General features: G+C 40.4%; 1 protein-coding gene across 1 annotated transcript; it reads right to left on the reverse strand.

The window, feature by feature from the left end:
* Nucleotides 1-345: 345 nt before the first annotated feature.
* LOC310936601 (chromodomain Y-like protein 2) lies at nt 346-25,276 on the reverse strand (the record flags this gene model as incomplete). The annotated part of the gene is made up of 7 exons (XM_083900679.1): nt 25,247-25,276; nt 17,502-18,114; nt 10,903-11,120; nt 1,744-1,916; nt 826-1,036; nt 585-728; nt 346-495 (listed from the first exon to the last, which is right to left on the reverse strand). Exons 1-7 carry the CDS (start codon nt 25,268-25,270, stop codon nt 346-348), a joined length of 1,533 nt encoding a protein of 510 aa, XP_083756805.1. The 5' UTR covers nt 25,271-25,276.
* Between the last annotated feature and the right edge of the window lie 2,035 nt (nt 25,277-27,311).

A 27,311-nucleotide genomic window follows, 5' to 3' on the forward strand; every position in this document is an offset into this window, starting at 1 on the left:
TTAACATTACTTTAACGTGTGCTTTCTGAAAGACTTTGATGTCACGCATCCTGATGATTAAAAGTCACATAGGTAGCAGAAACGATGCAATGTGCATTTGGCCCTTTGCTCTTGAGAAAGAAGGAAAAAAACAAACTTCTGGACAGTCGTACGTCCAATCGAGCTTGCTTTAAAAAGACGGTGATAAGGAAATGATTTGTCTGCAAACAGAACATCAGTGTGTTCCCTCCTTTTGCTGATGAATGAAAACAAAGATGCAACTTTTCCTTTGAGTTTGAGATCACAACCTTATCGTCCCGAGTGACCGTCTCCGGTTCCCCCTCCTCGTACGACGGTGACTTCTCCTCACGACTTGCTGTGCAGGTAACTGAAGAGCGCCTCCATTCCTTTGGTGGAGCATAACAACTGCTTCAGCATCTGACACTCCTTCTCATTCACCTCCTCCAGGAGAGACATGACGATGCTCCTCACCAGGCATTTGGACTCTTCTAAAACCTTTCAAACACACACACACACACAGACAAGTGGACAAGGTCATTTTAAGGACATTCAAAAGACGGATTTACTTCTGTATCAGGACCTACCACTGCATTGCACGACGCCATTTCCTTCACGCGCAGCATCACCTCTTGGTTAAACGTGGTCGGCCAGAAGACTTGCGACACGAGACCTCGACTGCAAGCTTCTTGTGCTGTGAGCTTTCTCCCGCAGAATAACATCTCGTTGGCCTGCCATTGGAGACACAGGGGCCACGTTAATATCAATGTTTGAGTCAGGTCAATTCACCACAGATGAAGTGAAGTCTTCCAAAAGTCTCGAACCCACCAGGGCTACACCCAGGATCTGAGGGAAGGTGTATGAGGAGCATCCGGATGGGGTGAGATGAATGGCCGCACACGGAGTTTGGAACCAGGCCCTCTCACTGGCCCACACTACGTCACACAGTGGCAAGATGGAGGCCCCCAAGCCGAGAGCTGGCCCATTTATCGCCACCACAATGGGCTTCTTGAAGTGAATGAAAGCCAACACGAAATCCCTAAAGAAGGGGAGGGGTGATAGAGCAGTCAGTACCACTTTATTTACACTACCGTTCAAAAGTTTGGGGTCACCTAAACTTTTTGTTTGTTTTCCATTAAAAGTCACACTTTTATTTACCAAAAGAGTTTGAAAAATGAATAGAAAATATAGTCAAGACATTGACAAGATTAGAATAAGGATTTTTATTCAAAAAAATAATTTTGCCCTTCAAACTTAATACATTTTCAAGGGTTTTCTAATCATCCAATAGCCTTCTAACATGATTAGGAAACACAATGTACCATTAGAACACTGGAGAGATGGTTGCTGGAAATGGGCCTCTATACACCTATGTACATATTCCATTAAAAACATTTGCAGCTAGAATAGTCGTTTACCACATTAACAATGTATAGAGTGTATTTCTGATTCTTTTAATGTTATATTCATTGAAAAAAAAGAGTTTTTCCTTAAAAATTAAGGACATTTCTAAGTGACCCCAAACTTTTGGACGGTAGTGTACATCAGAGATAAATAAAACAAATACAATCTAAGAATAAACAATAAAACATACATTAAAACAATAAAATACTGTCGAACACAAATCAAACAAGTGATATAAAACTATAAAAAGATAAAAAAAAAACATCTCATACTGGGTCGAAAGCTTTGAGATGCATATTTGATGATGGCAAGTGATGTTTGTGAAAAGGAAAAGATTCTTACCGCACGGCGTCTGCGATACGGCTGCTCTCTTTCCTGCGGTCAGTGGACAGGCGACCAATCAGGTAGGACGGCTCCAGGCCGCTGCAGAAAACAGTTCCCACTGAGCTGAGCAGTAATAGTTTACTGTCATCCGCGGCAGCATTACCCAGCGCTCGACACACTTCCTTCATGATCTGAAGAGAAGAGAAGAGAAGAGGGGGTGGGGTGGAGATGTATTTCACATTATTATCACAGCACACACACTGAAAGACAGGGGAGTTACAGTATACAAGCTTAGTCAATTTTTTGAATCCTCCTGAGTAAAAGCTCACATCCACTCAGGATCTCAGATTGAAATTGCAAATTGCAAAATGAAAAATGAAATTAACATCGAGCACTGGGACTGCAGGGATATTGTTTCCATTCAGTCAGTGCCGACTGTTGATGAAGACTCAATAGCGCTGAGCCACAGACTGTCATTATCTATTAACTTGGAATTTGTGTTTTCACCTGGGTTTCCCACGATGCATTGAAGTTTGGTTCAGTTTGGTTACATTACACAATTTATTATTGTGCATTGTGCAAATGGTTTCATTGTCAAAGAGACATATTATTATACCAAGGCAATTCAACTTAAGGCCTGGGGGCCAGATCCGGCCCTTCAAGCAATTTGGACTGGCCCGCAGCCCATTAACCCATAAATAATGAATGTATTATTAAAAAGCCAAAAAAAATGTAGAGTTGCCTATTTCTGGCACTTTGCGTCCCTTTTTGACAAATACTCGTACAGCTGTAATTGTAGGCGTCCTATGTCTGTACCAGAATATATTGCACTAAGAGACAAAATAGCCTTTTGTGGCCATTGCACCTAAATATTGTTTATATCTTTACCTCTAATTTTGTAACAGCCAATTGTGACTGTTATACCCAAATGTTGGTGGTACTGTAACTGTAACCTTTTTGCACAATACACACAAATTGTATTGTATATTTAATATGTCCCCTATAAGGGTACCAACATAACCAACCACACTGTCCCACTTTTTTGGCATCTTTCTGTTGAGGGGCTCAGCAGAGTGGCCTGGGTACTAAAGAATCATAACTTCCTCACGACAATGGAGACGGAATGAAAAGATTTCGAAATCCGAAATAATGTCAGCATGAAGCAGTGTTTATCACGTCACATTTCTTTCTTTTTATGTGTGGGCTGGTATGATACCAAACTATTTGTGTAGCTGACAGAGTCGTCACCATGCGGCCTACACAAGCAGCGGGGTAAATGCAGGGTTTTCGGTTCAAAAACCATGCCATGGCACTCTAAACTGCACTGTAGCGTTTGGGGAAAATGGCTGGCATCTAAATGCTATAGCAATCCATTGATTAGCAGATAAAGAATTGTTACCTACAGGTGACAATTTTGACTCTTTAAAAGTTATTGGTTAGTGTCATTACGAAGATCATTATATGACACATTACCTTCAGAATAAAAAAATGCTATCTACATGACATACGGTATCCTTGGATCAGGAAGCAGGGTTTGCTTTTGATAGCACCAACTCACTCCACTGCATGTTGATAGCAGCTACAGTACACTTCCTGACTGTAGTGAGGCATAAATATGAGTTATTAGATAAAGTGGACATCATGTTGTTTGACCTGAAACTCTATTGAAATTGAAATTACAAACTCCTCATAAAAATGTTCACTGACATTATAAAACAAGGGGAAAAAAAAGCCATAAACTTTGGTACCAAGTTTTTACAAGCAGTGGAGTCACCCCTAAAGGCCCTGATGGCAATTCAAGAGAATACATGTTTCAGTCACTTCTGTACTGGGCTTCCCTTTAAGGACCCAGAGACCACATCCAATATTTACATACAGTCTATGGTCTGCATACGCAATACTGTATTGTACTGAGATTAGACTCTATATAAATAAACTTCACTTGACCATCCATCTGCTACCGCTTTATCCTCCACGTGAGGTTTTGTTTGAGGACGAGGATTGTGCCAATCTCGGCAGACATCGGGAGAAAGGTGGCGTCACACCCTGGACAGGTCTTCAGTCCATCACAGAGCCACATAGAGACAAACAACCATCCTCTCTCACACTCACACTCACAGCCAATTTAGAGTGTCCAATTTGCCCAAATCTGCATGTTTTTGGACTGTTGGAGGAAACCGGAGAACCTGGAGAAAACCCACGCACCCAGGGAGGAGAACATGCAAACTCCAGACCTTAATTGACCATATTCTCTGCAATTTTAAGAAATATTTAAAGGTGCCATATGTAAGAATGTGGCCAAACTACATTCAAATTCAAAATACCGAGGTCTTTTAGGTTTCGTAGCGTTGTTGTTGGTGGGTTCAGTATGTTATATGAACATTATTCCTGAGTCTCTGTGACATATTAGGAGGATTTTATGGCTAGTTGATATAGATTTATTACATAATGCACCTTTAAGATGCTCCGTATGAAAGAAAAAAGTGTTTGATACCTTTGGTCAGCCATGTTGGACTGTAAATCATATTGTATTGACAGTATTTGAATGATACAATAATGATAATGACAAGCTGATTAAAGACTGCAGCATACAGCAGTTCAAGAAATGATCACTCAGGTGACTTTGTCAATTTAAGTACTGCATTTAAAAGAAAAGTTTTAGAATAATAATTAAAAAAAAACAATTTACGGGTGCATAATTGAAGACATTCTTTGCAGAAGTTATCGAGTCGGAGCATCTGTTGTTTTGTGAAGCTTCAAAGACAGATACAGGGCAGGCCTGATCAGAGCTGTTTGATAAACCCACAGCTTACGGGCTTACTGTCACACATGAAAGTACACAAACACACACACATACACACGTGCGGTTCACTTCAGTGTCTGTGAAGTCGAGATGTGCACATGACACTGAATCAAAGGTAGAATCGCCCTCTGTGGAAGGAACATGGTGTAATCTGAGGGGAGGGGAGGGGGAAAAACCTGTTTTCCACAGTGTCTGTGGGTGTCTGTGAAGCAGTTATGCAATTATAGGTTTTTAACCTGCACTAATATATATTATCATATCACCAAGGAACATTTTTAACCTTTTTTCTAAGACACTTAAATTTAATTACAGCAATATTTAAAAAAAAATAATTTATATATAACCATTTCCTGTATGCTACATCTATTTTGAGCAAGGCAAGTATGACAACTGCCTCTAAACAATGGATGTCTCTGTGAACAAAGTCGAAAACTTTTATCTCCAGAATTTCCATGAGCGAGCCACTCTATTATTTACAAAAAAATAAAAGTCTGTTTGCAAATCTATGAGAAAAGAGAGCCTACTTCTCACTTGAGTTACAATATAAGTCAACATTTCTCCAAGGATTTTTATGGTCTCCATTACATAGTTTCAGGTCTTTTTCCAATACAGCTTTATTTAGTAAATGATGGTCCCATTTAGAGCCACATATACCCGCATTTCTATTTCTAAAAAAAGCCAGTTTAATCCCACTGGAAATGTATTTATCAGCATTCACTCAAATGACCCTGCAGTGCACATAGTTTTTAATCAGCATCAGTGGGAACCATGGTTATTATAACGAAAACTAAGGCTAAAACTAAAACTGGCAGTGAAAAAATTATTTAGTTAAGTGAAATAAGAATAAAAACGACAATTAAAAAAAACAAAAACATAAAAGTGACAATGAACAAAGCAAAACTAACTAATCCCAAACTGAATTGTAGATAAATTCAGCTTCATCTTCGTTTTACAGACCATTTGAAGTTTTACTTTTGATTCACCTGCAGGTTAAAGAATAAAATTTAAGGATTTATTTATTTAAAGGGACAATATGTAGTATTTATGGGTTTATATTACCCAAAATCCACTTTTGTATACATATTATATGCTCCTGCATTGTCTAGTCGCTGTATAATATTCTTTGTTTCATTTTCGTAGTGTTTCAAAAAGTCATTTAAAATAACATGGTCACGGGCCGCTTAAGACTAAAACTAAAACTACATAAAAACTAAACTGAAACTAGTCAATTCCTCAAAATAAAAATTAAACTGAAACTACTAAATCATTTGTTGAATTAACTAGAAACTAAACTGAAAAAAAAAAAAAAAGCAAACTGAAAAACTAAATAAAAATAAAAACCAATGAACATTTAAAAACTATTTTCTATGAACATGTTAATTTCTTCTTTGTCTGTTACATTTTTTTGTATGGACACATAATCAGAATAAGAGAAGTTTGACTCTGATCCAGGGGTTGGTTGATCATGATTTCCTGGTTTGATTTATTGCGTGTGTGCCCAACGTAAAACGTGACACATTTCCTCTTTTCATTCATACTGCTGGATATAGAAACAAGGCAGGACAAATTGGAGCTTTAAAAAGAACTCCGTACTGTAGGGCAGTAAATTAAATAAGCTTGGATTAATGTAAAACGTCCTCCTGCCCTCTCCCCTCTGTTTATCAAACCCCCGGAAGCACAAAGATCTGCTGAGTCTGTGGCTTCATTACGGAGACCAGAAGAAACATTAGTATTGTTTGAAGAACACAGTGTAGGCCCATTTTAGAAAGAAATATGAATAAACAGAAATGAAAGTCACAGAAGCGAGAGAGGAAGGAAATAAAATTGATGGTGCACAGCGAGGAGATGAGCAGAGGAGAAATATCTGAGGGGGTGAGCAGCGACAGCAGTGTTTGTTTATAACACAGGCCCAAGTGGAACTTCTTTTTCTACAACTTTTACAAAAACAGTCGTGTAAAAACTGTTTATTCTGATTAAACACTGGAATATACACGACATAATCTGATGACTCAAAGTAGACATATTATACCCTATTTCTCCAAGTTAACCTAGTTCCCTGGTGTCCTAATGAACATGTCTGAGACTTTTGAGTGCCTGTCTCTTTAAATGCAAATGACACACAGGAAACTTACGTCAGCGTCACTGTTACGGCCTTCCTTGGAAATAGAGGCATGGCTCGAAATAGGAGACCGAACATAAGAGGACGCCACAACAGTTGCCAAATTAATGATTGTTTTTATTTAACAAAACGTCATTTCAGACGTAAAAGAAGAAAGGGTTAGAGATCCCGGCAAAATAAACAAAAGGTGAGTAACGCCAGGCCAGCCACGCAATGGGCCGTAGGACCTAGCGCATCCTCAAAACAAAAATAACTAAAATAACTATAACTAAACTGAACCCGAGAACTGGACTGCCGGCAATCTCCACCCAAATGAGACAAAGGGTAACTTAAAGGGACACTATATAGTATTTATGGGTTTATATGACCCAAAATCCACTTTTTTATACATATTATGTGCTCCTGCATTGTCTAGTCGCTGTATAATAGTTTTTGTTTCATTTTCGTAGTGTTTCAAAAAGTCATGTTAAATAACACGGTCGCGGGCCGCGGTTGCATAGCCACTGTTAGCAGCGAGACGCCATGTTTCTACCGGAGCCTGTAAGGACAAACGCGAGAGAACAAATCAAGCGTCGCTTTACTTGTAGCGGAAGTCCCGCCTCCACTCTCGCCGCTTCGTCTGCTACGGCCGCGGTAGCTCGCCCTCTCCCTCACCTCACGAACCTCATCAGCTGACACGGAGAAAGACAACGAGGACGACATTTGAGCCGGCTGCGGATACCGTAGCGCTCAGGGAAGGGAGGGGGTGAGCAGAGCAGCAGGTCTTTGTTGTGAATTTCAGCCTCTCCTCTAGATGGCACTATAAACTACTTATTTCCCCTTTAAGAGAAAAATCAGTCTCATAATGATAAATAGCGAAGTTGTCTGTGGAGGAAGGACGGGTGTGGAAAAAGTCCTTCCGGCTGGCTGCCCATTCTTGCCTTCCGCCTTCTCTCTTTCCTCCTCCTTTTAAACTTCCCTCCCCACGATGACGTTTCCTCCCTCTCCACTCAAAGGAAGGTAATCGCTGAAATCAGACACAGATGAGTGGAGAGGAAAAGACAGAGAGGAGGGGGGAGAGGTAGAGGAAAGAGAGAAGCCGCACGCAGCCGCACATAACAGTCACTAAGGCTCCGGCAGCTAACAGCAGTTAGCATTTGGAAAAAGCCATCATTTTCAGACTCTAGCCGGCACATTGCCGTCATATATAAAATGTATCCACTGGACACGTAAATCCTCTGAGGCTGGAAGTTTGTGTAGAACTCTGTGCTGCACTGTGAGGCCAAGATTAGAACACTTCGGACTTCCGCTCTTCCGGATACGATTGCCTTCGCCTGCACTCTTGTGTTTTAAAGTGGAGCTCCACGAGACAACAATTCCAGGAATTTATCAGTCTGACGTCAGATTGCGTGCAGACGTCAACATCACATCTTTTATCTCCTGTACTTAGACTGAGGCGGATCACAAAAACATGAGTGAGTCATCTTTTTTCACACTTTGCCTACTCATAGGGCCTCCAGAGTCCCAAATATAAGTATGAAAATGATTAAAAAGTTGATTTTGCATAATATAGCTAATTTAATCAAAATTATTTTTAATAAAATGGAAGAAAAATATGCATATGTCAACATAGCTATCGTTTGTTTCATCAACTTGGTCAGATCAGCTTAAAGAAATACTGAAGGGAAATATGCAAAATAGTACCCACTGAAACATCATCACTCAGAGCTGTATGGAGTTTTCCATTTTTTGTTTTTTTCCGATTCATCCGTGACATCAGAGTGCACGCAAGAGTGAAAAAAAAAAAAAACACCATAGGGCAGAACAACTTGTGGAAATGGGATTGGGGTTAATTACTTTTTTAGCAGCTTCCCCAGGGTTTAAAAGTCCCAGAAGAGGAGATAGATTTCTGGTCCAATAGGTGCATGGATGAAGGTGGAGGGGGTGGATGTGTAGAGGATGAGCTCTCAATCATGCTCATCCCTGCACTTCCACACGTGGTGGTGTCTCTATTGGTTTTCAAAAGCCAACATGGCTCAGGAACCAAAATACTTCACCAGGTTTCAAAACAACACTTCACAAACTAATGGCTTTTGTCGCGGTGGTTTGGTAAACCAATCAACAACCAATAACACTTTCATGACTCAAAAAACAACCACACTCGAGCTGGTAATGAGCAGGCGAGATTAAAAAGAATAGAGTGAAATGTAAGTCACACAAAAACACATCCAGTCGAAAATGCAAAAGGAGCAGCACGACACTGATTGGCGTGAAGAAATGAGCAACCAATCGCAGAACTGGTGCATCTCTGCAGGCGGCCAATTCAAGGAGTAAATAATCATCATCACAAAGCAACGAGCCACGGCATCAGAGCAGAGTCTAATTCGGTGCATCTGCAGACGTCTGTGTTCCAGCCCTTAATAAACTCTCTCTGAAGATGGCCTTAAAGTATAACAGGATACCATGACAGTGGCAATAGTCAGTCTACTTACCAAAAGAGGCCACTGTGAATGATTATCAAACATAAATATGACAAAACTGGGATAATAATATTGAAATCCCTTTGATCACAGTGCTAGCAGGTGATTGACAACATGATGAAGAGTGCGAGAAAACATGTCAAATGACAGTGAACGCAGCTTGTGTTGTAAACACCTGTGGAGAGGCTGGTTCATCATCACAACTTATTAACAGCACTTCTAAAAATAGAGCGCTCATCATCACTATAATTGTAAATCAGCTGTTTATCGACGATGCATAAAAAGTGTTTTTCCATTTATGAGTTATTTAATGAAGCCTGTAATTGAAATTTTCCAAATCCTGTGTACTCCTCGCGTGCTTCTGCAGCCACGTCACAGAAAACCGGTTCTTGTTTTACCTCGTTTGAGACTACGCAGTCATCAAGTGTCTGCATAGTAAATGTACAGGGGCCGGGCACGAGATAAGATGTCAAAGAAGAAGCATCGCCTAAGCTCATCAGAAAGTCAGACTTGAACAACAAAAGCCTAAACGTGGGCTTTTCTGTCGTGCAATTCTGCAAAATTTAGGCTTTTTTTCTTTTGATTTTGGATTATCTCAGAAAAAGGTGAAACAAGTCTATCATTTCATCAGTGACTGAGCTCATATTTTCTTTTTCCAGACTCTCCCTCTTGGAGAGATGTCATTGTTATTCCTGCACTGCAAGCAGTAGAAATCCTTGAAAGTCTGGCCTATAGAATCTCCATCTCCTTGGAGAATGATCATGCAAATGTTTCTCCTTTACGAAAGGCATTTACCGCATCATTCTCTTGCAAGTTTAAAACTGATGTTTTGGTTTTTTAGAACAACAGATGGCATAGTTCTGGTTTATGTGTACTCCTAATTATCCTCCATGTAGAAACCTTGTTTGGCAGGAGGCCGTTGTGAGGAAACGGTCTGTTGGTACGACGAAAAGCCCAGAGGGCTTCTGTGTTTTCGATCCTTCTTGTGCTGAACATTCATACTTGTTTTTTGAGAAATGCAGAATGCTTGATTATTGCAGGTAAAGTGCTTGTGTGGCCTCATCTGACCAACCCAACCAAACTGTTTTCCATCATCTTGTGTCCAAATTCGGCAAAAACACATTTCGGTGAAGCCACTGTGACCTGAACGTTTGACCACCCAAACCAAACATTTGTACCAAAATGATGCATTCAAAATGCAAAGAAGGGATTTGTGAGGTCACAGTGACAGTTTACCTTTGACCAACTGAGTCTAATGAGGTCATTATAAAGACCATAAGGTCAATTTGACCTTATAATACAATCATGTCCAAGTGAATGCAACAAATTTAAAAAACATCACCCAACATCAAAACCCACAGTGGCATTTATCTATCGATCGATAAGCCCAATTCTAAATTGTTCACCCGTGAGTCCGAGGGAACGTTGTGTACCAAATTTGAAAGGATTCCCTAAAGGTGTTTCCTGAGATATTGTCTTTCACAGGGACAAAAAAAACAAATGGGATGTGTGAGTTCAAAGAGACCGTGACTACTATTGACCACCAAAATATTTCTACCCTCAAGGTATTCTTGAAGTATCATGTTCACCTGAATGGAAAGGATGGACGGATAAGAGAGCCCAAAAACATAACACCTGCTTTCAGAGGAATAAAACGTGGAACCACTGTCTTAAGCTACATCTTGAAAATACCTCTACAATAAGAAACTTAATGGATGAATGGAGATGTCGGTGTAAAACACACGTCTAATCTGTGAAATCTGTGAAACAAGTGTTTGCACATTTTCTGTTCTCACCTCCGGTGTCAGAGCGTTGTTGTCTGTGGTTTGGCTCGACAGGAGGACGTGCGTGAATCCCTCCTCTTTCCTCACCACGATGTCCCGGAATCGACAGTTGTTCTCGTTCTGTCGCACGTTGTACCTGAGCCGCTTGTCGAACACGTAGCCTTTCTCCTCCGCCATCTTCCGCTTTGCCGAGCTGTGCAGGTGCATCTTCCCATTGGCGAGAGGGCAGCCTGACACAGGGGAGCAGAGACGGGGTCAGCGTGGCTTTGTGAAGACTTGTGAAAATATAACACATCAACTGTCGGACCAAATTTAAAAAGAAAAACACCTATAAACTAAACATTGTTTATTATTGGAATATTTTTCTTTGTATGTGATGATTTTGGATGTTATGCTGATGTAAAATTGCTGATATCTTTGGGAAAATTTGTTTCAAACCCAAAAGAGATGTTGACTTTGTGACTGATCACATGATGCACCATGGAACAACATACAAATTAGATTCACTCATATATCTAAGCAAAATTTAAGAGCATAACCCTAACCCTAAGCCCAAACCCTAACCCTTAGCCCTAACCTTAACCCTATTGATCTTTGATCTCAATGTTGTTTTCATGATTTTGTACGGCTGCTACCTTGGCCAGGTCTCTCTTGTAAAAGAGATTTTTGATCTCAATGTGACTTCCTGGTAAAATAAAGGTTAAAAAAAAAAAAGACCTGCTATTTAGCTAAGCGGTGAATACTGAGCTAAGTGAACCTGACAAAGCTACAAAACAAACTTCACTCATGAAAGAGACTTAAGAGTCAAGTCCTTTAAATAAGCAAAGCTATTTTTTTTTTTCACTTTCATGATTAAGGAATAAATCCAGTTTCCCAGGACTGCATAGTAAATAAATCCATTACAGTTTATTGCAACGAGAAACTGAAGTGTGGTGCTAAAAAATGAAATGTTTCAATGTTTCCTTTTGAAAAGCTGAGAAACTGAGTGGCATATGTTTGATCTTTTGACCGCTTATTGTGTTTCCTTACAAGAGAACCGACTGTTGTTTGTAGGAATATTAATCTTATTTTAATATTCAACAAATTGATTAGAGTGAGTCACAAAAAAAAAACAATTGCTTGTACGCATTTACATACACTCTCTTAAATCACCCCAGGCCTGATTCAAATTTAACTACATTCATATTCTAAATGTGACAATATACACCCACTCTGTGACCCACGGGTGAAGTTTGGCAAGTATTAACTATGCTTACATGCACATGGTTATAGCTTAAATACGCCATTCAATTGGAGTTCTGCTCTGTCTCAGTATATGAGCCCTAGTGGGGAAATCGATTTATCAGATGAACTCCGTCTGCCTCCTCTCAGCTGAGTTAAGACGGGGGGGACGCTTCTTTCCAGCTTGTTAGTAAGCGGCAGTTTCCAGTTTAGCAGTTGTACACTTCGTTAGCAGTCCAAGAACCATTGCAAGTCTTCCTACCATCCATTGACTTAAAAAAAAATCCAATCTTTAACCTGACAGAGCATACGTTTCTGTCTCCTCGGCAGTCATTGGTGTCTCCAAAGTGGTGGGAACTGTGGCCTGTGGGGACTCTTAAAGGTCACATAGAGTGGTCCTGTTGCACATAAATGTTAGTTATGGAGGTCTACTTACATATATTAACTTGTTTTCATGGTCAAAAACCTCCTAGTTGCTGAGAACTAGCGGATAGAAATCCTCTTTTCTGACAGTGTTTTTCTGCTGCGAGATTTCAGAGTGAACTTTCACCCCCAGAAGACAGAGTCTTGTGATTGGCCAGTACTATCCAGCACATCCGTTCTCAGAAGCGCAGCGCCCCCCTCTGGAACGGCGGATGCACTGCTCCTCATTATCAAAACATTGTTTTAACAGTGTTTAAAAATAGCTTCGTCACGACTCCCCGCCGCAGTCCCTTTTATGACTTTAAACCGGAGTCAGATCCAGAGTCACTGACAAGACACTGTCGCTCGTGAAACACCTCCACAACGGACGTTCTTCTTCTTCTGCGGTTCAATGTACGTGACTGGATGTGCCCGGACTACCGCCCAGAGCAGGACGATCGGTTGTTCAGGAGAACCGCTGCTTACGTAACTATTACGGGATTTTCAGTGATCTCGTTGAGCCCCGAGATTACAATAAAACACAACGTTCTCAGCAATGGCTGAACTGTTTGTTTCGAACCGTCAGGCTTCATAAACAAGGTAATGACGCAGATACACACTAAAAAAACAGCGATAATAGGAACTTCCGGTCTAGTTCCGCTTTAAATGGTCTATCTGAAGGTAATCACCGTCATATTTCATCATCCGTTTGTGTTAGTCCTACTTTGAGACATTCGATGGCGTATACTATCTCTCGGACTAACTAACATGTTTATATGTGGAAATGGTCTGTGTTTACATATTGCTTTTCTAGTCGGCATTGGGGAGTCGAACCCTTGACCCACTGGTTGAAAGACGACCCGGTCGACAACCGAGTCACCCACGGTCTTAGTGTGTCTTAAAAAAGTCTGGTTTTGGTTCAGCCGACAGGCCCACTGTGTCGTATTTACACTTCAATTCTAAATTTGTGCTAGAAGGTGATTAGAACACGTCACTATCGGATGGGTGACAGATCAAATATAACGTGATTTTCGCTCAGATGCGGGGCTTCTGCACGGACGATTGTCAGGTGATTGTCGTCAGCGTTGCAGAAACGTACACGACAACAGAGCCTTTTCTGCCTTTTCTGTGTGGATTTTGCGAGGGAAGTCTGTAGACAAATAGCTGCAGGATTTATGTATAGATAACTGGGCTTGAAACGAGCTTCCCTTCTGTTTCAAAGACATTACAGCCTTCAGACCTGGGTTTAACATCTGCCCTGAGAGATCCAATCACAAGTTGACAGGTCTCCTGTTGCCACTTGTGATCTCACTATCCTGCGCCGTATGACTAATTAAACAGATGTCACTTCAGTTTAGCCCACAAACAAACAAACAAAATTGTGTTTTCAACAAGTCTGACTGAAACGGACATGTCCATTTTTTTTTATGTGTGTGTCAGTGTGTAGGTGTTGTTCTGTTTGCAATACATCAGTGCAAGTGACGGTAGAGAGAGAGAAAAAGAAAAGAGTCAGGAGGGACCGAGTGAATCAAAACACAACTCAGATTGCTCTAACATGAAATATGATTTTAACCATTAGGTAATATTATGGTAGTAGCAGCAAATAAATCAATGTGTGGGCTCTGAGAAGTGTAAAAATACTTTCAGTTCACTGTGTCAATATGTTTTTGTTTGACTGTGGGTTTTTTTTCCTACTGATGTTGAGCTGTACTGGGCAACTATTGTTATTTACTGTTGCTCTTGTTTTGTAGAGTTTTCTGGACACATGTAATCTTTCTGTCCTGTTTTGTTGGGTTTGTCTGTTGTCAGTGTTGTCTGTGAAATGTGTGTCAAATATTTACTTTGACATTGGCTTTACCTGTGGCTGCAAGTAAAATAATCTGAGACTGATAAAGAAATGAAATGATAAGAGAGTACCAGTCACTCAACTTGCCGAGTCCGAGTATACAAGCGGGGTAGGAAATGTATTTATGGGCCTTTTATACGTTGTCTTCTTCTACTTCCCGTACAAAGACCAGGGAGGAAATTTTGGTGCAAGTCCTACTCCAGTTCGACTAAGCGTATACATGCAGGAGTAATCGGACTATGAATCACATTATCCAGGTATGTTAGTCTGACTAATACTAGCTCAATTATAGTCGGAGTTTGGTGTTTACATGTCATTAAGAAAACCAAATTATTGTCTTAGTGCGATTTAAATCAGACTTTTAACGTGCACGTAAACACACTGACTTTCTGATTGGGCTCAGATTTTCTAAAGGTAAAAAAAAGAAAGCAGACGATGATGTTTAATAGAGGCCAATCTTAAAATCAAAATGACTCTCTCTCCAAATGTACTTAATCTACATAAATTAGACACCATCTTGCCAAATTTGCACAGTCCTGTCCGACATCTGTGGTTTCTATTTTTAGTGAAATGACATATTGACGGTGCAATCACAGGGGTACGCACTGCACCCCCCCCCCCCCCCCCCAGTCTGTGCAGTGCGTTAATGGGTGAAGGTTGATGGATGGGGAGAAAGTCTTTCAAGGATTAGTAGATTAGAATCCATAATCTCTTGCATCCATAGTCATCAAGTTATGCAGATAGCCCAGTCACCACATAGAGGAGCTCTGAACTTACCACTAAATATGTTATGCCGTTTTTAAAATGAGTGAACTGACAGATTCAATTTTTATTTTAAAAGGTAACATTTTGTGCATGGTAAAAAATCCCTTGTATTCTCATCCAAATTTCTGCAAAAAAAATAAACCGAGATAACTTTAAAAATGAATGTAATGATTAACTATAGTGCCACAGACCCTGGACTGTGACCCAGGAGTAAGATTCATACGTGTTATCAGCCGTTCCTGTGGTAAAGACCCATAGAAGGAGCTTTAAGAGCCGTGCTTCGGCAGAACTCTCCACAGTAGAAGTGTCAAGGTTTATGAGCAATGTCTTCATCTAACGGGAAAGTGCTGACAGTAGTATGTGCAATCTAAACTGAACAACCTATGTATTTAGTCATGAACCAAGGAACTACAATACAGACAAGCCAAGGACGTATTTGATGGAATATATATACACAACGTCTGAAAGATCTCTTTCACTGTTCGACAAAAAAATGGTACATATAGAGAGCAAAAGTCCTTATATCGTCTCAAACAGTCTCTCAGTTGTTTTTCCCTTGACGTGTGTCACAATTTCCTGAGTTTTCTGATTTTCTGGTCCAGAATAATCATCAAGTTGTGATTAAAAGTGTTGGTTTTCATCTTTAATTCAATCGTTTTTTGCCAAAATATTGCATCAGCTGTGCAGCTGTAATCAGAATTACAGCCATATACAGTAGTTCCTTTGTAGAAAACCCTCGGGAGGCCGTCCATCACTAGACACATGTTATTAATGAAGGAACATTTGTTGAAATACCATCCATTCTGCCTTGTATTCTATATGTGACTGACTGTCAACGCTAAGGTTTTGAGAAAAATGTACATTGCAGCCAATTATACAATTTAAAATAATATTACACAGTATATTCAAAGCCTACAGTACGCTAGGGATGCCTGCAGAGGTGTTGATGTGTTCCTGGATGAGATAATTAACCCAAAATCACTCTCTGTGCTGGTGATGTGAATAAGTGAGATCAATGTGTGGTCATCGAAACAAAACAGACCATTTACCACACACCTGTATTTCCATATATTGTTCCTTGAAATTACAATTATAACGCAGATATAAAGATATGGCTGCATAACTTATAACCTACCCAAATATCCATCTGCAGTGGACTAAGCTATAGTAAGCTATACGTCCTGGATTTCCTCCCCTGAGATGTTTTGCCACTTCTTTTACAGTGGCCACATCCAGCAGCTAATAGTTTGTCCCGTTTTGTCTCTTCCGTGTGGGTGAATTATGTTTTGGGTGGTTTTTCCATCTGTACTGGAGCACCATCATGTGGGTTTTGCAACGAGTGGATGAATCCGAGTCAAGTACCATCGTCAGCATCACAAACCACACATGCCCATGCCAGCACACCGTCTCCCCCATGTCCAACAGATGATACGGCGAATATGCTTTGATGATGAACCTTTTCTTCATTCTGGTACAAGCTAATATTGGTTTAACTCTGTCCAAATCCTATTTTCTTTTTTTTAAATTTCCAACTGAATGATGGCCTCCTTTCAACTGCACAAAGACATCTCTGGAGCAAACACTGAACAAAGTTATTTTTGCAGGTTCAGTGACTTTCCACATCTTTATGGCTCGGGTAAATCTGCGACATCACTAGTAAACAGCTAGACCTTTTAGTGTTGTGGCTGATCTGTGCGAGTGCCTGTGAACAGCTACTAAATGCCAATTCAACACTTGGGAGTCATTGTCTGACCTTTTACCTACTTAATGTTCTGAAATAACAAGGGAACAGCTGGCCATAAAAATAAAACTTGTCATGAAACTGTCCAAATATATCTGAGCTTTTGAAAATGGATGCACAATTTCAAATAAATATAGGGCTGTAAGACTTTTATCAAAGCCTGGTGAATTTAATTTTCTTTTCATTCCCACCTTGATTGCTTCATCTGGGATCAATTGTGCCGTGCAGAGCCAAAAACATTTAAATGACGTCATTGTACAAAACACACAACAGGCCTACCTGCAGACTGTAAACCCAGGAAATTGGTTTGTACTTAAAAACAAAAACATAGGAAGCTATAAGGAGTTACAGCAACTCAAAGGGTTATATTTTTTAATTAAATGCAGATATTAAAGAATTGTGGAGATGTCCTATTTAAATCAAATGGTGTGGAAAAGTTACTGAAACTGTGTCACTGTATAAATACATTAATTATATTGTCCATAAAAATAAAAGTTTCCATAAAAATCCAATACAAATCACTCAATTTCCATTAAAATGTAGGAAAATTAGAAGAATCACAACATCATTTGAATGATCACAGTGGAACTCAAGAGTTTTGGCTCAAATCCTAATTCCATGCAGTTAACAGCTTACCTAGCTGAGTGGTGTGCTGCTGTCCAGTGGGATCCACGTCTCCCTGTTCCCCGTCCACTTTGTCTGTGGGTGGTCGATGTGACCTCGCCGCTGCTCTGTACATGGGAGGCTCCGTCTCTCCATTCTGGAGTCCGTTATGAGGAACCCTGACTGGAGGGACAAAATGAGTCCCCGCTGACAGAGGAGCCTTGTATGTCATGGGTTTGCTCATTCTGTCCCCTGAAATGTGTTTCCCAGGTCCTGCACCCACCCTCCTTTGCTTCTGAGTGGGTCCTGTTCCTCCGCTTCCGATCCCTAAAACGGTTCCTACTCCAACCGCCATAGCGGGGCCACAAGTCCTTTTCTTTTTGCGGGCCTCGGACCGAGCTCTGGAGCTCTCCGGAGCAGACGGGTGGCTTGTGATGTGGGATTCCACGCCACGTTTTTTTGGAACCTTGGGCCGCTTGTGTGAGTGCGTGAGTCTCAAACTGTTGAACTGGTCGATAAACTCCTCGCAGTGCAGTAAGTGGTGCTCTGGCTCCCATGTGTCCTCCTTACTCCCGTAGCCTTTCCACCTGATCAGATATTCCCACTTGCCCTTCTTGTTCCGCCTTTTGTCCACGATCCGCTCCACCTAAGGCAGCACAGACAGGTACAGGCAATAATGACCAAAACTGTGCATCTGTGTAGTGACTTTTAATCTCAAATGTATCATAAAATTTAATTGAACTGAAATAAAACGGCCAGCGTTATCCACTTGGTAATTTTATCATCATTCAGATAAAACTGTTATCATCAGCATATAAAAAGTACAGGAGACCCATTCTAAAAAATTACAAATGAACACCTGCACTTTGTTTTTTTTTCCAAATGCGACAGTAACAGAATTATCATCACAGTATTACAAAAATAATATGAGCCACTTTCTAAACTTTCTTCCTCTTTTCACTGAATTGGAAATGTTAACGTGTCAAGTGATTCTCTGCATTGTAATCTATGTGATTCTTAACTTTATTAAAATTTTCTCAGCTCTGGCTGTTTAATATGCATTATTTTGTCACTTTCAGCACCTGAGTGTCACAACAACGTGACCTTTTCTTTCCCCCCTCTGCTGTCTCATCACAAATGCAGGACATATTTTGTGATGATCATCAGTTTTGGGTCTGGTTTTGTGACACCGACACTGACTGGTCTTTTATGTTAGACCTGTGTGTGCATGTGTGTGTGTGTGTGTTTACATTCCTTTACACTGCACATGTCTGTGTGGGGGGAAAACAACAGTGACAATGCAACAGCGCGTCAGGGGAAACTCTGCATCGAGCTCCACTTACGGTCAGATAGGAAAAACAGAAAAACGCCGTCAATTGCTTGGTTTGTTCTCGCTCAGACACAAACTACGCTGTCCTGACTGATTCTCTGCGGCGCGTGAAGCTGCAGCAGCAGCAGCAGCAGCAGCTGCTCTATCGCGGTGTCACACGTCACCACAGAACAGCAACGCGCGGCAGCATTAAAGCAACAAAAATGAAGGATTGTGTCATATTGACGGTACATCAACTTACAACAGAGTGAATGGCACCCGTATCAAAGCCTGAGCGGGTTCACATTGGGTTTTTGGGTCAGCACCAGTGGCACAAAAAGAACTAGACCCTAACCTTTTGGTTAAATAAATATAAACAAATAATGTTTCCTATTCCTGCCAAATTGACATATTTGCGTAGACTAACAAATGTACGACTAACCGTCTTCTGTGAAGGGTCTTCTGATTCTACAGCGGTTGTTACTATTAAAGGTGGGAGATTATTTTCTGGAGCATTGCTTAAAATCATCTTCACACCCCGATTGTAACGAATTAATTAATGTACTGTCGCAGAAATAAAACAAATCAATCCCCTGTGGAGAGGACATGCCTGTAAAAACACCTTCAAATCATAATGAACGGTCCAATTAATTGGATCAGGATGCATCAGTCAATCTGCCATCTGCCCCCCCCTCCCCCCAGTGCGCGTACACCTCTTTGTGCTCTAATCGCGCATGCTCAGAAGACAACGCCAGAGACTTATGCTAGCTTGCTAAATCCAACAAGACAGTTGCAGCTACGTTATGGCAGAAAATGTGCCAACAACAGCTGTTGCAATGAAAGAAAAAAAAAAGTTTTGGGGAAAAGCTACAGGCAAGAAAAAGGCAGATGCAGAGCAAACCAAGACCTGAACATCAGTGCTGTGTTTAAACAATGGCGACAGAAAGGGCCGCAAATTGATGCCATGGTGGCTCTGTTTCTACTGGACAGATAGGTTCACTTTATGTCTGTGATCTTTGGAGAGTATTTGTTGTTTAGTGTCACCGAAAAGTAACGAAAGTTACCGATGTTGCACGTTCCTGTGCTCTGGAGGCAAAGCGTTGGAGGGAAGTCTGAAGAACGGGGCCTGGACTTATGAAATCGAAACGTAGCCTGCAGAATCTCCAACCAACAACTACCTTTTACATCAGTACAAATAGAAGGAGAGATTGTTTTTATGGAGTTTCAACAGAGAGTTTAAAAACAGCCGTGGTAATAACTGCTCATCATGCTAGCAGAATGTCACTCACATGTCTGTGAAAGTTCCACGATGGGGAACTGCAAGGATGTCACTGTAAAGAGCAGGGTTTGAATGATTTGAATGTGAAATATGAAAGCATAGCAGAAACTGTGACAGAGTGGAGGAGGTGGATGGAAGAGCTGAGTTGTATCCACAGATCACAGGTTTGTTAACACTTGCGGTGAAGCATAAGCTGGAGTTTCAGTGTGGAGGAGGGCATATCTTCCCTCAGGTGCCAAATTCCTTGTTTCAGGGTCCTCCAACACAAAACATAGTAAGGCGAGCAGACAGTGGCCAAGATAGGTACAGTATGTTATATACATGCTGTATGGATACAGGCACAACAGAGGACAACTGACAGTCATCACCACTATTGTTTGTTTTCCAAGTGTAGTGATCTTACAAAGGAATCTAAATTAAAAACAATCTTAATTTAAAATCAATTATTACTGGTACAGTGCCCATTCGACACGTGTCTATTTAGAAGGAGCCGTTTGTTGTATTCAGTGTTTCCCGTAGAATAAATCCAAACTATGGTGGAAGCAAAGCGGTGAATGTGGAGACAATTCATTCAAAGCCCAGGTGACAGGTTTCACAGAAAATTGGCTAAATTTGGCATTACACCTCCATAACAACACTTCCTCCAAGGTTAAAGAAGATTACATTAAATTAATAGTTCTGGAGATAATTAATCATTTCCAAGACTGACAAAGACACAGCTCTGAGGAGAACTTCAGCGTGTCCATAACAAAGTAACATGGAGAGAGTTGAACATGTATATGGTTATTAGTAACCATAACTAACCAGGATGTTGAAGAAAATAATCAAATGTACTTGTATGAGGGCACTTTCATCTGCCATCCAGGACTGTTGAGTTCATTCCTGTCAATCAGGTACAAAAGCAAAGTGCCTTTGGTTCAAGTGGTAGAGCAGGAAGTTTATTAATATGAACTGTACATTCAGGCAAACCACACATTCCTTTCTCATACATTATGCATTCATGGGAAGATAAAGGGGAAAATGAAGTAGATGTGTAAAGAGGGACGAGTTGTGTATCGGTTGCATTTACAAAAAATGCCTCCACTAGGTGCAGTTTCAGTTTCCTATGAGACTCTTGTGGCGATACATACAGCAGCACTCATTTGCGCTAGATGCTAACACGGGGCATTTTCATCACAAGGATTTCCTGACAACTGAATTGACTTCTTTTTCCGGAAGGTAGCACCAGGTGACAACTTGATTACAGCGCTGATCGGATCACATTTTTCTGTCTAAACCAAAGTGACTTCACTGTAGTTAATCTATTGGCGCTTCTCCATTATACAGTTCTGGCACCGCTCGGCTCGACTCTACTTGTTTTGCTTTTCCATTAGGGATTAGGGTGCTTTTTTTGGTACCTGTTCTGGCAAGGTGAGCGGAGTCGATACTAAAACGTCACGAGCACGGTGTCGGACACAAGAACCAAACAGAAAGATGCTAGCAAGGACATTTCTAGAATCTCAATATTTAACAGATGAGTCTGGCGTATTTAGCAACAGCACTTCCAAAAGCTGTCCATCATGAGCTGAATCGCAACCCGAGTCCGTGCTCCAGTTCTGTGAACAAATCTAGTTCGCCTCTCCAAGCAAGTTACCGTGGTTACTGCGTGTTGTTGTTTACAGACAGGTGCACTAATGACAATACCCACACCGATGTAAAACACATGTGATAACCTATGACTTAACCTATGCCTGAACCAGGCCTGCACGGTCAGGCTTCAGTGGATCATCCACGCTCACAAAATACTTTTACAGGGCAGTGATGTGCAGTGATAATGCAATAAGCTGCACACACATTACATGACATATGGAGCATTCCCGTCACATTATACGTCTTAATCAGATTTTAATGTCCTATTTGGGGTTTTCACAGCAGTGGACGTAGCATAGACATGAGTAATAATCACACAATGCTCTGTACTGCGTAAAAACATGGAATATACATGACGTATTCTCGTCTCATTAAGAACAAGGACAATGATGTAAGCGTAGTCCGTGTATGACTGTGACTTAGGCAAATGCAAAAACAGTTAAAGCAAATGGTTGAACGTGAGGATTCTGACAAACCGCTGTCTCAATCGAGTACTCGAACAAAGCAACAGAAGTACTATATGGCTCACTACTACTTCTCTGACATCATACAATAACACACATTACATCACATTACAAGTTGAGTGGAGTGATTTTCCCCCAGTCAGTGCTGAACAAACTGATTTCAGCATATAACAATGGAAGTGTTTTCCTAAAGGTCACAGTGACCTTGACATTTTACCACCAAAATCTAACCTTTGAGTACATTTGGGAAATTTGAGGCAAAACGCTCATAGCAATAGTGTGGTCTGTTTCAAAGCATGTTTGTAAAGTGGATCAATTCTAAATCAACATACTGAAACATTGTTATACGGATATTGAAATAGATCCTGATATAATTCAAATATATCACAATGCGTGTTATTATTGCAGGGGTGTCAAAATCAATCAGAGATCAAATTTGAAATTAAAGTTGCGTCAGCTATGGATACTTTTTTCCATAAAATTAGATGAATTGATTTACCCATGGAATAATCACAGAAGGGCTAAATATCAACAGTGGGCTACTGTTCCTATAGTTATATACACATCAGATGGAGTACTCACAGAATAACTTAAAAGTAGAAGAGTTGCAAATATTTTGCTTGTATGTATCTTAGTCAATCATTTGCTGTACTCAATAAGTTTTACAAAACATATTAAACTAAAAGAGAGTGAGCAAAATACAAATGGTGGGCATATAACGCTCTGTGTTTTCAGAGCCCACATTTAATCTGTTTATTTCAGCGGAGGAGCAGCAAAGTAATAACATTATCTCACGGGACCGATGCCAACGGTACAGTGGGCCGGATGCGGCCCGCGGGCCTCGAGTTCGACACAAGCGTATTGTTGAATTATTGCCCAGCCATGTCTCCATGTCTCCATGTCTCCATGTCTCAACCCCCAGCATGAATTCGAACATAATTAAAAAGTGAAGATGAACCATTTCAACAATTTATTCATCTTTCATACACCGTACGTCCTCATTCAAAAATGAATTCCCCCTTAGCTAAACAATAACACATAATACGAAATGATTTTCATTCATTATGAGATCATTTATCCCATTATAACGTGAAATACTACAAAGCACGGTTAGATAATTTATTGTTTCTTGTCATAATGTGACATGGTTGCATATAATGTGATTTATTTTTAATTTTCTTGTGAGGCAACAATGTGCCTATTTAGATAAACATAGCAATTGCAATAAATGCATTATATAATCATCGTCAAAATTCCAGTTTGTGACACAAACAACACAATTAGTAAATCAGGGAGGCTCCAATCTAATCATTCTATTATTTTATTTTATTTTTTAATGGTAAAATGCAAACGTTTGAAGCTTGTGTCATGACTTAGATGACATCCTTGCATTATAGCATAGTATTCTGGTTGCTCCTGTGTTCATGCTCCATCTTGTTTTGAATTTTATATATTATATATGTTTTACCAAAATCATTCAGCCCTAATATCCACTGGTCCTCACAGTGAAGCTTTGATAACAGCCACTTACATCCTGCTTGTCACTGTTCAACTGTTCACACTCATTGTAACTGTCAGACGTAACTGTTTGTCAGTGCTGAACGCTGATAATGTTATCTTCTTAAAACACTCAGAAAACACATAGATGTTCCTCAAGTTCCCCTCCAGGTGGACATTTGGAACACAATCACACTTTAGAACTAACTTTTTTTTTAATGTCTGAACATTTTTAAATCAATCTTCAGTACAAAATTCACTTATCTGTACTTGACTGTTAATTATAATTCTTGCAACTCCACTACATTTCCTCTAACTATCTTTGTTACTCATTACTAACAAATAAATATTTACATAGAGCTTTTCTAGTCTTGATGAGCTGCTTTTATACTACATTCACGCGCTGCAACATGGGGTTACATAACTTGCTCAAGGACACATACACTAGCAGAGCCAGGAATTGAACCCACAACCTTCCAGTTGAAAGACAACTCCTCGTTTTCTCAAAAACCTACGTTCATTTAATACCAAAAAAATTACTTTTGATACTAAAGTACAGTAAATGCCATATACTTTAAGACTATTTCTTAATATAAGTAACGTTATAAAATAAAAGTGACTTCAACTTCTACCAAAGTCATTTTCTGGTAAGATAATTGTACTTTTACTCAAGTATCCCAGTTTTAGGTACTATACAAGACTGCTAATTATGACATCAATATACCAAGATTTAACTTGGACTGAATCTTTATTCAAACTGTTACATTGATAAATATATTGTTAGTGAATGACTGTGTTGTACATTTATTTATTTGTCCTGTAAAGTCATCAGACACTCCATCTTTATCCCCATCTCTGTGTCACAGCCATGAAGTCAAACATATGACACCATGTGGACAATAACCGAGTCTGATAATGACATTAAGTGCCTGGTTCCACACACACATCCACAGCCACTGGTGAAAGTGTGTCTCAGCACATGCTGGCACCAGGTTTCATCAGCGATGATGCGCACGAGTGGGACGTGACCTTCCTGTCACCCGTTTTGGGGCAACTTTTACGCCCAAAACTCCTGATTTAAAAAAATAAAAAATTTTTTTTTTAATTATTATTATTTTAATGTGACACATGAACACACGAGCTCACACCGACTTCCACCGACACCGTCGCACCGTGTCCGGCTGAAGCACTGACACCTGTGAGGTGCTGTGATGACGACCCACCCGCCAGTATCTTTTGGCATGTTCGCGCACCTTCGCGATCATCAATCCGCCCCAGCGGAGCTTGCTCGCCGCCGCCGAACGTCCGCTCTCTCCGCGCTGCCGCTGTCACTTCGCCACCACTTTCAACTCGGCGACACAACTGAGGAGTTTCAGCCATTTCTTATCTATCCGCCGCCGCCGCTGCCGACACTGGTGTCAAAGTACACCAGAAGCGACAGAAAGTGTGTTTTGCCCACACTGTCTCCGCTTTAGTTTCGCGTGTTAAAGGGCTTCAGGACGCCGCGTTTTTACATGCGCGACGCCCTCCCCTTTTACTTCCTAATTCCAATATTCGTCAATATCACAGAGCATTTCCCTCGGACGTGGTTCTATCCTACCTCGTAAAGGTCTCCAGAAGCCATTCTGGGGTGCGGACTCCGGCGGCGCGGCGGTCTTTGCCTGCCTTGTTGGCTTTTTTTTTTAAGAGGACCCAACACTCTCTCGGTGCTTCGGCGAAAGCCCCCCGGTAGACGGGGAATTAGCGAGCAGCCTTGTTATTCTGAGCAATCCGCAGTAGCAGATCGGCAGACAGTGTCAATCGAGCCCGGCGCTGTGCGATAGATCGTTCCACACTTCAAACAAACAACCATCGGGGCGGTGCTGTTTACCCATAACCCGAATGGAGGAGTGAAAACTAGTCCCCGGCTAAGAATGCACACGCGCAGCCTGATGGTCTGCATGCGCCCTGGCTGCTCCTCTGGGCTCTGTTGCAATCCAACTACTCTGCGGGAGATGATATGCTGCTGGGTGTCTTGTGTAGTCACACAAATGCACACACACAAGTTGAGAAGGGAAATGTCTATTTTTATGAGCCACTCACACCTGTCCACTCCTCTGCCAAGAAGAAGACCGGGTCTAATCCCAATCTAGATTAAATTGGTAATAAATCAGTTGGACATCATTTATAATTACTTGGCCCATGCAAGGCAGATCGAGCACCATGGAGGATTTGATTATTTATGATTTATCTTGCCACGGAATAAGCTCAGAGAGGCAAAATAATAATAATAATGATAAAAAAAAAAGTTTGTATTTACATCTTTCAAAGTTACATACACATAAATAATGTTTATATTTATGAATGAATATCCAACCAAATCAGCAGAAGAAGTCATACTTATTCGTGGTACTTATTCATTAGTGGTTTCTGGACTGTTTATTGACACAATGGAAGTGACAAAATATTCATTGACCACTCGAGTTGGACCGATTTATGGAGTCAGTCGTCAAATAAACTGAATTTAATTTTTGCCTATTTTTTAAAGATCTGCCACCGTCTTTAGTCTCACAGCTTGATAAATGTTAATAAGTGCACACAAAAAACTTTTTATTTATGACGATTTCCATGTATTTATATTTATGTCACATACAATTCATGTTTAAAATGTCTAAGTGCACTGAATATGGGGGGCACGAAATGCATGCACACAGAAATGTTGAACAGTAAATGTTTATTAAAGTCATTTTGTGGATCATATTGTCACATTTAAACAACTTTAAATGTTTTTCACACGGAGGGGGGGGGGGGGGGGGGGGGAAAGAAAACAAGGCATACAAATTGGGCATCAACATCCAATAACAACACAACAACACCACCATTACTTACACAATAGTCTCAGTAATGTTGGTTATTTACCTGCGTTTTGATGTGTAAAATTACAGATATTTGAATTCTATCACCTCCCTGTTGCACAACATGAATCGATAATCCAGATTTCGACCAAACAACACGGTAACATTAATTTATATGAGGCACTATGACATGATTATTAACATTTTTGTTAACAAAAACATCAAAAACACCCCTGTCTACATCTATTAAGCCATAATTTACATACTCATCAAAACATGTCCGTTGCATTTTCGTCACGCTGCTCACAGTCACACTGACACAAACAAACGGAACAACACAGCCTCATCAGCGGAGGAAAAAAAAGGATCTCATCTGACAAGGAAAACAGTTGGATTGATCATCACCCACATTATCACCGTTGTACTCATCCGTTTATAACAGGCTGTGTTCATATTGTGTGAATTACTGTTATGTCATCATAACCTATATTGATCATTTTGTGAATGATTTGGCTCAAAATGCTGAGAGCATAAATAGAGCAGAGTGACAGAGTGGACTCGTTCTCACTGTGAGCCAGAGGATTCATCACATTGACCTATACTGGAATCTAAAAATACTCAAGTTTACCATGCAGAATAAATGACATCATGTTTTTCTTTTTAACTAAAATGTGCAGAAAATGTTGCAAACTATCGACAACTATCCTTTTCCTTTAAATATCACCTGCCACTGCACACACAGCAGACATGCCATGTTAAGAATATAACAGAAACATATTTTCTATCTGCAAACCACACATGTGACGTTTCCAAAATGACTGATTACGTATT

The sequence above is a fragment of the Microchirus variegatus genome, assembly GCF_963457635.1.
Source record: "Microchirus variegatus genome assembly, chromosome: 14".
Classification (NCBI taxonomy): Eukaryota; Metazoa; Chordata; class Actinopteri; order Pleuronectiformes; family Soleidae; genus Microchirus; species Microchirus variegatus.